Genomic DNA, 14683 nt, shown 5'->3' with positions numbered 1-14683 from the left:
GTGACGTTGGCTCGTAGAATGTGTGACTGTTCACACACACACACACACACACACACACACACACACACACACACACACACACACACACACACACACACACACACACACATCCCGATAACCTCTTAAACACATCATATGCACACATACCTTTACCTCACACACTAAATTCGTCTTCACTTCTCTTATAAGCCTGCTGTTTGGGACTAAAGAGTGAAGGGAGAGGTGGACAGACTCTAGAGGTAACAACTGATCTGACTTGATTAAAACGGATTCAGTTCAGTTTAATTACAACACTATAGGAAACAAATCAGTCTATCATGATTTGATTCAGTTATTCTGACACAATTCTGTTTTAGTACTAGTGAGAGAGAGGTTGAGAGAGAGGAGGGAGAAAGAGCAAAAGGAGACAGAGAGACAGTGGGGGGAGAGAAAGGAGAGTTGAGGGAGAGAAAGACAGAAGGAGAGCAAGAAAAGTGAGAGAGAGAAAAACCAGACCAGACGGAGCAAGGGAGAGAGAGGCGAAATAGATAAGAGACAACAAAAAGGGAGAGGGAGAGATGGAGAGAGAGGAGGGAAAGAACAAAAGAGAGAAAGGGAGAGGAGGAAGAGTGTGAAAGAAGAAAGAAGGAGAAATGGAGAAGAGAGAGAAAGTGACAGAGAGAGTAGGAGGGAGAGGTAAGAAAGATGAAAAAAGGAAGAAAGAAGAGTACAGAAAAAGGGAGAGTGAGATGAAAAGAGAGAGTGAGAGAAGGGAGGATTGTAGATGAGATGACAGAAAGATTCTGTAAGAGGGGAAATGAATTGGATAGCCCAGAACAATACAGCAAGCTTTCTAGATTTTTTACATTTGAAAATAGAGAATTTTGTTTTGACCAAAAATGTTATTTCAGATTTTTCAGCTTCTTCTTCTTCTTCTTCTTCTTCTTCGCTCTCACTCTCTGTCTCTATGTGTTAGCTGGCGTAGCCTGCGGAAGAGCTATGATATTAATACATGTAGTTTCTGTTACAGAGGCCTGTTTCTCTGTTCTCAAATCATGTATACTTGTGTGTGTGTGTGTGTGTGTGTGTGTGTGTGTGTGTGTGTGTGTGTGTGTGTGTGTGTGTGTGTGTGTGAAAAAGAGAGAGAGAGTGAGAGAGAGCATGTTCTAATACAGAATTCACACAAAGCCTAGAAACACACGCACTCATTATCTGCTCTCTGTGCAGAGCCTTAGGGCTTTAGCCTATATTGGCTGCCCTCTGTGGTTTGAGTGAGAGAGAATTTGAAAGGGAGAGGGAGTTTAAGAGAGAGAGAGACAGAGACACAAAGAAGGAAAGAGAGTTTGAGAGACAGCGACAGTGTGGAGAGAAAGAAAGAGAGAAAATCAAGAAAGAAAGACAAAATCAAGAGATAAAGACAGACAGAAACAGTGTTAGAGAGGGAGACAGACAGAGAGTGAGACAGAAATAGAGACAGATTAGCAGAGATTCAGTGGGTCTTTGGAGTGCATTGTAGGCAGTATGTGTGTGTGTCTCTCAAACACATGATGAAATAGCTTTATAAAGCAGGAAATCGCTTTCTGGGGAAATAATATCACCATCTCAACCCAAATCCCACAACACACTCTATTCACCAAGCACTCCCTCCTGTGTGTGTGCATGTGTGTGTGTGTGTTTGTGTGTGTGTGTGTGTGTGTGTGTATATACACACTTCTTGCTGTCCTTCTCTAATACTCCCTCTCCCTGTCTCACTCCCTCTGCCCCTATACCTCTTTCTTCCCCTCCTTTCATTCCCTCTCTCTTCCATATCATCCTCTCTGCCGCTCTTTCCCCCCTCATATTCTTTCTCTCTTCCTGTCCCTCTTGCTGTCCCTCTCTTCTTCATTCCCTGTCTCCACACCTCTTTCTTCCTCCCCCCCCCTCCCTCCCTGTTTTCCTCACTGTCCCTTTATTTTTTCTCATATTCTCCCTCTTCCTCATTCTCTCTCTCTGTAGGGATGTTCCTCCCCCATGGTGGTGAAGTTTGCTGACACTCAGAAGGATAAAGAGCAGCGAAGGCTGCAGCAGCAGTTGGCTCAGCAGATGCAGCAGCTCAACAGCGCCTCCGCCTGGGGCAGCTTGACCGGCCTGACCGGCTTAACCCCGCAGTATCTGGCAGTAAGAGGCCACACCCACGCAACCACGGCAACCAGCAGTGCAGCCAACGCCGCCGCCGCAGTCAGTCACTGTCTCCGCCCCCAAAATCCTAAACCCCGCCCCTGCACTGTCTCTTCTGGCTTAGGGCCTGCCCACTCCACTATCTCTTAGTGAAACGGCTCAGCCCGCACGTTTCCCTTTCACTCTTTCTGCATTTCCGTTAATGTAAAGAACTGGTTCCCATACTCAGAATAATTTGCTGTGTGTTGCTCAGTGTGCCTTCACTGTGTAATGTCCTCAGAAGTGTGTTTTTGATGATTTTTCACCCTTGTGACTTTCAAGTAACATAGTTTTTAACTAGATTTTGTGTGCTAAATTATTTCACATCCACATTTTATGAGACCAACCACCTCTGAATTATTTTAGATGCAATTTTATGGCACCCCTCAAGGGTAACATTAAAAAAAAATCTTTCAAAAACATACTTGGATGACACAGCAAATCTTGGCTAAACCTTGATTTAGCACACCTCAGGCAACTCCACAGTTTGTAGTTAGCGCTGTGTTCCTTCTGACAATTCTTACTTCAGATCACATCATAGTATATCATTGTCATGTCTTAGCCTCTTTAAAACATATTCTTTACCACCTCTGCCCCTCCTCTAGCACTGTCTCTTCCTGTTCAAGCCCTGCACATGTCAATCTCTTTAGCGAAACAGCTTAGCCTGCACATCTCCCTTTTGCTCTTCCTGTCAACCAGTCATCATACAAGGGGACAGGGCAAAAGGCACTATTCAAGAGCACTGGGACAGGACCACTGCATCCCCATCCACCTCTTTTGCTCTTTTCTCCTTTCTTCCCCTTAGCCCAAGGCTGAGCTAACGCTAGCAATCCTGTCATCTTAAACCTTTGGGGTAACATCTTTAGTGACCACTCTGCTTTTTTAGCGTCCCCTAGTGACCACTCTGTTGTGCCCTACCCAGCACTTTTTACACTCTGTAATATGCAGCTACACACAACCATGGGAAGTGATGGCCATATTCGCCACCCACTTAGCAATACAGAAAATAAAACACTATGCATGTGTGATTGTCAATTCTTTTTACCCTCAGTATCGTGCTTTTCAATGTAGAATTTGGTTAGTTTTAGCAATTTGAGCAAAAATCATTTACTTAGCATTCTGATTATTGATTCTGACTAGTGTTCTCTGAATAACAACAACGCTGTGTGTCTCTGCTGTTAACAGACTGTCCTAGAGTTCCTATGAAAAATTTTACTTTAGAGCACATTATAGTGTCTCATCTGCATTTATTACTCCTTCAAACCTTCTCCTTACACACAGACTCTACATTACTTTAAGCCAGGGCTCTCAAACTCAAATTCTGGAGGATCACAGTACTGCATGTGCTTTCCTTAATCTTACATGTGACTCCTCTGATGGGTTAATTATCAAATTGAATCAGGTGTGTTGTACAGTAAAGAATAGAGTTGACAAAAATCAAATATGCCCAATTTTACCCTTACCCCAAATGTAGTCAATCAGCTGAGGCATGTTTGGTGTCTGAAATTTGTTTTTTTAGTTTTGCAGTAGAGCTAGAATGATAATAAACCTAACAGGTAACCATATACCCCACCATCATGTAAACTGCATACATGAAAATTTGTTGGTGGATCAACTACACTTGGGGTACAAAATTGTGTCAGTTTTGATGTTTTACAAAACTGTTCATTTAACTGAGCAGAGCTGTAGCTCTACAATTTGAGTATGAGAACCCTGCTTTAAGCAAATATGTAGATATTGTTTTAGCTTTACTAATGTCTCGTCACACTATCTCTATTTCTCCTTTTCTCTTTTCTCTCTCTAGTTGCTACAGCAAGCAACCTCCTCCAGTAACCTGGGAGCATTCAGTGGTATCCAGCAGATGGCAGGTAAGTTGACCTCAGCTCAGCCCCTTTACCCAACTGCCCCAATGTTAACCCAAAAAAGCCCATTTTAACCCTTCTACTAAACTCCCATTACTAAACCATTCCAGTTCTGGATCATTTTAACCTCTAGTGTGAACTTGTAAACCCAGAGCAGATTTCAGTAGCAGCAGTCGGGGATCTTGCTGCCTCTCCGATCTGCAGAATCTCTTTTGTGTATGAATGTGCGCGTATTTGTGTGTGTGAATGGAAGAATTTTAAATTAGATATTCAAATACGAGGATGAACTTTGTTTATGCCATCTCTGGTAACATCCTTTACTATGAAGCCTTCTTAGCAACAAAGACATTAATGAGGTCTAACTGATGTCAGATGATTAGAACTAGACACCAAACACCACTCTAACTCAGCCCAAATGTATTGGATAGTGCTCCCTCACTCCAGAGAATGCAGTTCCTCTTTGTGTCCCTCTAGCTGATGCTTGGCCCTGGGCATGGTGACCTTAAGCTCCAGAGTACCCCATTCTATTGGCAATGCTTTTCGATGGAGATTACACAAGCTGTGTGTTTGCAATTGAGTGGTAGCGTCAGCAATGGGTGCACCTAAAAGTTTTTTTTTACATACAGTGTAGTCGTGTAGCACTTGCATCGAATCTAAGCTGTATGTGCCATGTGAATTGTAAGACTTGTATCTGCCAAATTAATACATGTAAATATTAACCACAGTGAAAGGACAAAGCCTCTGCAGTTATTAGCTTTGCTAGAGGAAATCAAAAGTTTCCTACTTTTAACACATTTACTCCTCTTACAAACTCAACAGTGGCATTATTGTCTGTCCAAGGGATATTTAAAGGATGCTCAATAGCCACAGACACACCTACGTGGAGACTGTGCAGTTAGCGCTACTAACATTGTTAGCACTGTTATCTTTCTCCAAAGCTCTTGGTGGTGTTTTGGTCCAGCTTTCCAGAATGTGTGTGAAGTCCCACCAGTGAAGGACAGCAAATGGAGAAGGAACAAAGTGTTGCATGTGTCACCAACATTCAGACAGTGTTGATCTGTCTGTTATACAAGTAGACTGACAAGTGTGTGTGTGTCTTTTAGACTTATGGGACTCCAGATCTCTGTGTTGTATTGCCACAAAAAGTTTGCTTGCTTTCCCTTTTCCTTTTCTCCTTCAACATTCTCTCCCTCTTTCACACTGTCTTTTTTCAATCTCTCTCTGTATGTCTCACTATCATTTTCTTTCTCACTCTCTCTTTTTCCCACGCTGTTTCTTTCTGCGTGTATGTGTGTGAGGTTTGGCAGGTTTTAATTGTGGTCTGTTTATCGAGCCGTCTGGGCTTTATGCAGTGAATATTCAGAGCAGCCGCTCAATTATCATTGTCACTGCTGCAGATGAAGGGAAGAAAAAGAGGGATAATAACCAAAAACCATGTTCATAGTGGAGAGTGATTCTTTTTTTTTCACCTCCGCAATGCTTTCCTCCCTTGAATGGAGGAAAAGAATCTGTCTCTCCTCTTTAATTAGCGACTGTGCTGGATACGAAGAGTATGCTGCTGGTTTTGTTTACCATTAAGGAGTTCTCAAAGCTCCTGACTAAGTTCAACAGTGCGTTTCCGAAACACACACACACACACACACACACACACAAGCAAGACTGAGGTTCACAGTAAGCTGACAGCAGCACCAGCTGCCACAGTACAGGATGAAAGAGATTTGCCTCTAATTTGGTGAGATTACCATAACTGTCAAATCCAGTTTGTGCTTTTTTTTGCTGTTTTTCTCTTTTTCTAAAACAGCAGCCCCTTGTGAAACCACTTTAAATGGAGTTTATCCCAAGAAAGAGCCATGTCTGATAATGAAAGTTTGATTCCCATAATGAAGACTTCCGCTATCCACGCCTGACACTGACTCTGCTATTCAGAGTGCTGAGACTGCTTTAATTTCAACCATCTTTAAAAATATTTCTAAAGAAAGCCATTTGCTGTTGCATCTGAGCTGTACAAACGCTCAGCTTCAAAAAATAAGGAAATATGTGAGGTATATAAGAATTACATGAATTAACAAGAACGCTTTATAAATAGAAATATGAGATTGAAATGTCTATGATTTACAAAAGTGTTGATTTATGTTTAAATGCTGTTTTTATTGTGCCATTCGATGTCAAGAAAGCTGCAGTTGTGCTTTCTATTATCTCAGCAAGGTCGTCTTTAGGAAGAGGTGGGGATGAACTGTTTTCACAGCAGGGAGTTCTCACCCCTCCCCTTTCACTGCTCCCTAGCAGCTCAACACAGAGTCACATTTCATTTGTTGGTCCAATAGAGAGCCAAAAGTGTCCCATTTCATTTGATAACAGTTACACGGAAATTATTTATTATATTATTTATGTGATTGTATTAATTAAAAACATTTGACTCTTTCCTATTTTAACTTATATATGTAAAATGCAGAATAAGGCTCATAATTAAAATATATTTCATTCTGCAATTACTTGTCACATTAGGAATTTTACTAAACCATTTGATTAAAATGTGTAGACTTCCGGTTTAGTGTAAATGGCAATAAAGATTAAAGATAAAAGATAAAGAATAAGATTAACAGACATTTATAATTGCTTACTAACATTTACTCAAGCAGATGCTTTGTTTAGTTTAGTACATTTTGTGATTTTATGTGGTCATTTTTATATTAGACATACACATGCACACATTAGTTATACACACTAGGGTATGAGTACAAAAGTGTGATTGAGTGATTGTGTGGGTGTGGGTGTGTGTGAGTGTGTGTTTACCTCCTTGTCTTCATGAAGTGTAAACCGGCATGAGTCTCTGAGCTCACTGAAATTTCAGCTCTTTCTCTCAGATGAATTGTGAAAATCTTTGGACTCTTCCATCTGTCACCTGGCAACGGGCCGTGATTGGCAGGTGCTGTGTGCAGCTGACATCTGCTGTAGGCGGAGTTAAAAGCCATAAGGAGCTTCAATAACACATACTGAGTGTTATAAGCCATAAGGAGCTTCAATAACACACACTGAGTGTTATAAGCCATAAGGAGCTTCAATAACACACACTGAGTGTTATAAGCCATAAGGAGCTTCAATAACACACACTGAGTGTTATAAGCCATAAGGAGCTTTAATAATACACACTAACACAGTGAGCACTGAGTTAAGAGCCAGACACTCTTTCCATTGACCCACTCTGACAAACACTCTCCTTATCTCTCTTTCACTCTCCCTCTCTCTCACAGCCACTCCTTCCCTCTCACAGTCACTCCCTTACTTGCTCTCTTTCTCACATTCACTTGCTCCCTCTCTCTTGTTTTCTTTTAGCAACTCTCTTCTTCCCTTTCTCTCTTGCATTTCCAACCTCTGTTTCTTTGATTCTTTCTCCCTTTTCTCTTTTTTCACTCTATGCTTGTTTCTCTCCTTCTCTTTCCCTTTCTCTGTCCTTTTCTTTCCCTCTCCCTCTTGCACTCCCACCCTGTTTCTCTTGCTTTCTTTCTTTTTCCCCTTCTCTGTCTTCTTTTTTCTCTCTCCCTCTTGCACTCCCACCGTTTCATTGCTTTATTTAACATATAAAGACACCGAAACAAAATTCAAACCAACACTTGCATAAGTGCCCTCCTTGACCACCGACCTAGCTGTATGCCAGCTAATCAGCAGGCATTTTTAAACACTCACACACAGACACACAGAGCAAACATGCTGTTCTGGCTTAGATTTCTCCTCTATTCAGAAGCACAAAAGCATTCAGACAGTGCTCCATAGCCGCCTGTTCTCCTGCTGGTTCTTTCCCTTTTTATGCATTTGACTCTCTTCTCCTTTCAGTTCCTAATAGTGCCACAACACACCATACACTCTTCACTCACTTTGGTTAAGTTAACTGAATTTATTGCCATTCTTAAGTTACCTCATAATAGCTTACTACTTATATTACATTTTAGTACTTATATCCCTGTCCAGTTATTTGGTGTGCTGGATCATTCTCAGCACAGCATTGACACTGACATGGTAGTGTTCATGGTAGTGTGTGTGGTGCTGGTATAAAGCACACCAGTATTACTGCTGGGTTGAGAGTGGTCTACCATCTAAAATATCCAGCCAAAAGCAGATCTGTAGTCTCTAACTGACCATTTATGAAGGCTAGAGCAGGTGTACCAAATCCATCATCCTGGAAAGTTCAGATCCAACACACCTGGCTTTAACATGGACCACACCTGGACTAAGTGTACAGTAGGTGTGATGCGATATTAGATGTTCTCCACGACCAGGACTGGACACCACTGGGCTAGAGGATGGCCAACACTAAAAGCGCATGCCCTGCAGACCAGTAGCAAGTCTAAGCATTTAAAAAGCATTTATTTTGAAGGAACGTATACACTGTAAATAAAAGTGGCTCGTCAGATCAACTTAAAAAAATATTTCATGTATTTTAAGCAACTGAACTAGTTTTATTCATCTCAACAAAGTACACTGATTGAAACAATAGTTCACTCAAAGTATTTATTTAGGTTGAATAAAACTAGTTAATTTACTTGTTACCACATTTTTTTGCTTGATCTGACAAACCATTTTTTTCAGGGTGTAGGTACCCTGTATAATGAAGACTTAAGTGACATATTAGTAGAACACGAAGCTGGAAATCAAACTCATATTTTGATGTGTTAAAATCCTCGGATGTTTTGTGCAGCAAAGTTTTTCAGCATTTTTTCATCATTTCCTGTGTTGGCAGGATTGTCTGAGCTGTTTGAAAAAGGAAAAACTCTCCCGCTGTCGAGGACGAATGCAGGTCATTTTTGCGCCCCCGTCTTTGGTATTAGCCCAGATTCCATTTGGCAGGCTTGGAGCTTTGAAATCTGTGGTCTCTCAACAAGTTCCAGTTATGAAGAGTCTGAATTTCCCTGGGGAATCGATAGCAACTTGATTGGTTGCAAAAAAAACACTTTTGGTTATTGACTACAGGAAAACTACTGGCTCCAATTTCATTGCTTTTGAAATTTTGGCAGCTCAGAAAACACACATCTACAGTAGTTTGTTAACTTGTGTGTGTGTATGTGTGTGTGTGTGTTAATTTTGTGTTAACTCATAGTTTACAGTATATACATCGACAGTGTATATACGACACATTCTGTGCATTCTCCTGTTTGATCCCTCACACTTTCTCTCCCTTTTGAGTGCAGTAGAGCAGGGTGTGTGTGGGACACGTGCACACACACACACACACACACACACACAATCACACGCACACTATTTCTCCCCTATGTTTTTCAAAATACTCACATTCACAGCCACCTTATTTAATATGTGTCCGCATACATACACACTAGATATTCTGTAATAACAAAGAATGATATTAAAATGTGGACACTGTGAAATACTAATCACAGCTCATGGTCAAGCAAGTTTCAGTCTCACCAGAAGGTTTAGAGATGCAGAGCACCAAAATTAAATTGTCTCCATATTGCTAGTAATCGTACATACACATGTAACTGCATACACACTGCATTTATAGACACCCTCCTTGACATTTGTCCGTACACACACAAATACAGTGGTAACACAAAAACACACACACACACACACACACACACACACACACACACACACACACACACACACACACACATTTACCCTCTCTCTCTCTTCAGGTATGAATGCTCTGCAGTTACAGAATCTGGCCACTCTAGCAGCAGCTGCAGCTGCAGCACAAAGCTCTGCCAGCCCTTCTACCGCTAGCGCCCTGACCTCCAGCACAGGGTCCCTGGGAGCCCTGGCCAGCCCAGGTAACCAGCGGCCGCCCAGCCAGAGCCTTCATCATCATCACCATCATCCTTCTCACCACCACCATCGTAATCATCATAACCTTTAGAGTCGTCACATAAAAATCTAAGAATGTTCAGTGAGCACTATTCAAAGAATATCACCATAATGCTCACAGTGCTAATAGCTAACCAAGCTCTGCTACCATCACCATCATCACCGAACCCTTAGGTGTTGTCATATAATAATGCATTAGATTTCAGACAATGTTAATCAGAGAATGCTAATAAAATGATTTTTACTCACAGTGCTAAACGCTAGCCAACCACCACCACCAAAATCATCATCATCATTGTAGCCATGGAGACGTGTCTTCCCTCCATTCACCAGTCACTCTCCCTGTCCTTGTCTAGTCTTTTATCAACGCTTTAGTTATAAGCTCATGTTGTAAAGATCTTGGCTGTATGTGTGTTGTTGGGTCCCTCGTAGCCCCTCTGATTTGCCAGAGGTGATGGCCACCCTCATCCTATACAATGTGTGCTGTAAGATGTTTGATAGTGAAAGTTTCATAGTTGTTGTGGTTTTCTAAGTGTAATCTTCATCTGTTTTGAAAGATTGGAACTATTTGTTGGAGAATTTTGCTTCCAGGTGGGAAGTACACTGGGTGAAGCACTGGATCGTTTTTACTTTCTTGCCTCTCTTTTTCCATCTCTCTTACTTTATCACTCATTCTCTCACTTCCTCTTTCCTTCCCTCAGTAAGTGAGAAAGTGAATGAAAGGTCTGCACTGCAGGCCAAACATTTGGAAGCAGCGCCAACTTTGTAAACATCCAGAACAAATTAATAATATAGAACAGATATTTTGTTGTTTTGTCCTAAATGTGTGCAACAACTGACTGGTAATGAGTTTAACTCCTGTTGATTCTCCTGCAGAGTTATTGCAGCTCTAATCAGATCCATCTCATTCCTTCATTCAAATGTTCATGAAGGCTTTATCAATTCAGTGTTACCGTTAGAAGAGTGGAAAGAATGAAAAAGAGCTCAATGTAAGGCACTGTTATCAACAAGTATGAAGAAAGCTTATCCCACAGAATATGCTAGAGTAGGGGGTGGACAATATACTGATATTTATTGTCATTGTGATAAACTGAATAAAATGTGGATGTTTTCTGTACAGAACAACTGAATGTCTTAGTACAAAGACAGTGGGTAAAACATTGAAAAAAGACATATTAATAGTTTTGATATTTTTAAAACTATATTTGTCTCTTACAACTCAGCAAACTCAGAAAAAAATACTGTGAAACTTGCTGTGTAAAAATGAAATGACAAAAAATGAAAAATTAAAATGTTTTGATATATCGGGATGTCATATTTATGCCATGTCATCCACTCCTACAATAGAGTGAGAGTATAATACTGCAATACCAATGGAATGTCCTGGAACAGACTATTTTTGTTAAGCTACAAGTCAATAAACATGCCTTGGTTATTGACAAATGGAAAATGTTATAAATCACAGCTTGCTTTCATACGTTTGGTCTGTACTGTATACACTTTTTCCTCAGTTTTCCCTTTTTCAAGGCCATATGCTATCTCTCTCTCATCCTCATCATCCTCCCCTGAATTGTACCCTGCTTTTACACTTTGTATGTGTGTATGTGAGAGAGAGCTGAACTTTTTTCAGAGGTTAAAAATATTTAACATTTCAGAGCCATACCTATTTTGTTCTGTGCCCTTTGACATACTATCCCCATCTCTCATTTTCTCCTTGTCTGTCCCTCTCTTCCTTTTTCTCTGCGTATTCCTGTCTCTTGTGTTCTCTCTCTCTCTCTCTCTCTCTCTCTCTCTCTCTCTCTCTCTCTCTCCCAGCAGCAGGTTCCACTGCTAACTCCAGTGCAGGAGCTATGAGTTCTCTGGGCTCTTTGGGGACTCTGCAGGGGCTGGCCGGGGCCACTGTCGGTCTCAACAACATTAATGCACTAGCAGGTAGCGTCAACAGTGAGTATAGCCCTGCATCCGCCTCACCCATTTCACTTCAGTACGCCCACATATGCCCGCTGTGTTCGCCCAGAGAGACACCCACTCAGTGGACACAAAACCATGCATGTGCTTATCAGATGCTTTCCTACTTGTGAAGCCATAATTGACCTATTTGTGCTGTGCCCATAAATGCTTTCATAGCTACTGTTGCAGGATTGGCACAGAATGCAGGGAATTCACATCCAGCCTAATGAGAAACTGTAGTGCACAACTTGTGTCAAAACACCTAAATTTAGAGTGTTAGTTGTTGGCATTTATTTAGTATGCCTATGATATGACGAGGCGTATGCATATGCCTATGTTAGAATAGATCACTGCTGTTTTTGTTGTATGATCTTGTAGCCTATGCAAGGCTACAGCAAGCACCACAAACTTATTTTGACTGCCACTTAGCTAGTTTCTTTCACTGACTCTCTAATGTATACATAATGCTCATTATACACAAAATGAAACCACTGGTTATAGATGTTTTAAGAAAATATAAGGATTAGACAACAAAGTATTAACAACCATTGATTCTGAAATCTTGAAGGAATTTTCATCACTTTTGGGTTAGGTAGTTATATTGACGATCAACACATGAATGCACACACATACAGCCATGAACTTAACAAATGATTAGAGTTAAGGAGGGCATCTCTCTGGGTCTGATGGGAGTTTGCTGTTTGTGTTGTCATGTATGTGTTTGTGTGCTTGTGTGTCTATTCTCTGCAAGGGTGGAAAGAGTAGTGAAAGTAGCTGCTTAATGAAGAGCACTGCTACGCTAGTAAAAATTCACTTAAATACAATGAAACATTTAAAAAAAAAGTTTAAAGTGTGGTGAATCCAAGACTGAGTCAAAATCCTAGCAAGACTGGCATGGCAATTGACCTGTACTAGACCAAGTACAATTTTTGTGGATGGTTCATTGTTTTTTACATTAGCATTTAGTTGTTGCGAGTACAAGGTATCACTGTCACATTTTATATGATTGTCCCCTTGCGAGAAATGACAAAAACAGTCCTTCATGTGTACCTGGCTGCTACTAGGCAAAAGCTATGCAACGCTGACACAAAGTAGAATGATTTTTGCAACATTTTTGTTTTTACAGTTTTACAGTTTTTAGTCTTTGTGTGAGAAAAATATTGTGTGAGTGTATTTTTGCATGATTCAGAAATAAAAGGTATCATATTCTGTTTAATAAGAGTTTTAAAGCAAATATAAATTGTGGTCAGGAAAATACTGTTTACACTGCCTGCAAGAGTGAAGAAAGCAAAAAAAACGTACCAGGTTCTGAGGGTGCAAAGGGCTTTGGTTTACTGTATATCTAACATGCCCATTAGCTTTGCTTTTCAATTAGCTTCTTTCACCTACTTTATCTAGGTAACATACACTTGGAATAGAATGTGCAAATAACAGCTTTTAGTCAGTTTTAAGATTAGCTAATTGCTTCATGTTTAATGCCTTTTTTAACAGTTAAATAAAATAGCTTATTTTAATATTTTGTTAATATTAAGGTTAAATGTATAAACAGCATAATTCTCATATGATTTACTTCTACAAAAAAAAAATTCAGGGGAAAACATACTCAAGTACTATAACAAAATTAGTTGCAGTTTATTACTTTCCACCTTTGTTTGTCTGTCTGTGTATCTGTGTCTATGTGTATATGTTATTGATATTTTTTGTTTTACAGTTTGTGCAATTCAGGAAATGAATAACAATTCATGAAGGACTGTTTTGCCTAAAATGTTGCCATTAATCAACTCCTGAACTGGATCAGCATTCATTTCCTGAATATAGTTATAGTTTTGTTAGTCTCTGGCATCTGTGTGTGTGAATGTGCAGCAAACTCCTCTTTGCCCTGTCTCCACACACACATTCACGCACCTGACACAATGCTAATCCATTGCTCTCTGTCTTTTTGTACACGTCTATTGTATTGCTAATTGTGTCGCTGTTGTTGTTGGCTTATGTGAGCGTATGGGTGTCTAGCCTTGTATTTCATGGTTTGCAGAATAGAAAGGATGATCTGCTTTTGTACTGCAGTGTTTGTGTGCTCTCTAGAAGGAACAGAACCCGTTCATTCTCTATTAGAGTTGATTTCACTAGGTTCTGGGTTTGTTGTTAAGACAAGACAGTGATTAGTGTTTGTAATCCAAGATGTTATGGGGCTGACATGCTGGCAGGAGGGAGAAAGGCCTTTCTGAGTTGGTAGAATGAGGTGTGTGCAGTATTTGAAATCCAATTAACCATTAACACTATAGACGACAGAGTGTGGATGCTGTGACACTCATTTACATTGCTTTTGTGTGTGTGTGTGTGTGTGTGTGTGTGTGTGTGTGTGTGTGTGTGTGTGTGTGTGTGTGTGTGAGTGACCTGATCCTGATGTCTCCATCTCTCCAAAATGACCTTTGGGCTAGGTTTCTGGTTTTATAAATCAACCTCTCTCAAATAGAACATCATCCATTTTACATTCATTCAAATAACTTACTTAAACACATGCACACACACACACACACACACACACACACTGCTCATTTAAGAGGCTGTATAGTTTAATTGAACACTAAAGGTCAGTATTGTAATTATTGCAGAATAAATGAGGAAGCTGCAGTCTAAGCACCCCGCTCATCATTTATTGTTTGCAGGCCGTCAAGCCAAAAGGCCAGTCAGTAAATATGCATGAATCAGTGGTTATGCGCACACACATACACAAACACTTGGATCTTGCACTCAGTAGACGGAACAAATTGTTTTACATATTGGATCTGAACTGATCAAAGAGAAAGCATTTACTTTAAAATGGTTGTGGATATCTACTACTGCATTTCTTTGCAGGCAGGTGTTTTGTATGTAAA

The 14683-nt window shown here is 40.4% G+C and overlaps 1 protein-coding gene across 27 annotated transcripts in view; it reads left to right on the top strand.

The window, feature by feature from the left end:
- Nucleotides 1-14683, top strand: part of celf2 (cugbp, Elav-like family member 2) — a 200679-nt gene that overhangs the window by 169259 nt on the left and 16737 nt on the right. For 6 of the 27 annotated variants that reach the window (XM_017707616.2, XM_017707614.2, XM_017707610.2 and 3 more), the window contains 4 exons: nt 1975-2196; nt 3980-4043; nt 9689-9823; nt 11673-11801. In XM_017707616.2, coding sequence (XP_017563105.1) covers nt 1975-2196; nt 3980-4043; nt 9689-9823; nt 11673-11801 — 550 coding nt within the window. The remainder of the gene's footprint in view (nt 1-1974; nt 2197-3979; nt 4044-9688; nt 9824-11672; nt 11802-14683) is intronic. The other 21 variants (XM_017707627.2, XM_017707629.2, XM_017707632.2 and 18 more) reach the window with 13 other exon arrangements.

This window comes from Pygocentrus nattereri, chromosome 1 (genome assembly GCF_015220715.1).
Source record: "Pygocentrus nattereri isolate fPygNat1 chromosome 1, fPygNat1.pri, whole genome shotgun sequence".
Lineage (NCBI taxonomy): Eukaryota > Metazoa > Chordata > Actinopteri > Characiformes > Serrasalmidae > Pygocentrus > Pygocentrus nattereri.
The sequence above is the reverse complement of the archived record's forward strand: the minus strand, read 5'-3'. Positions and strand labels throughout refer to the sequence as shown.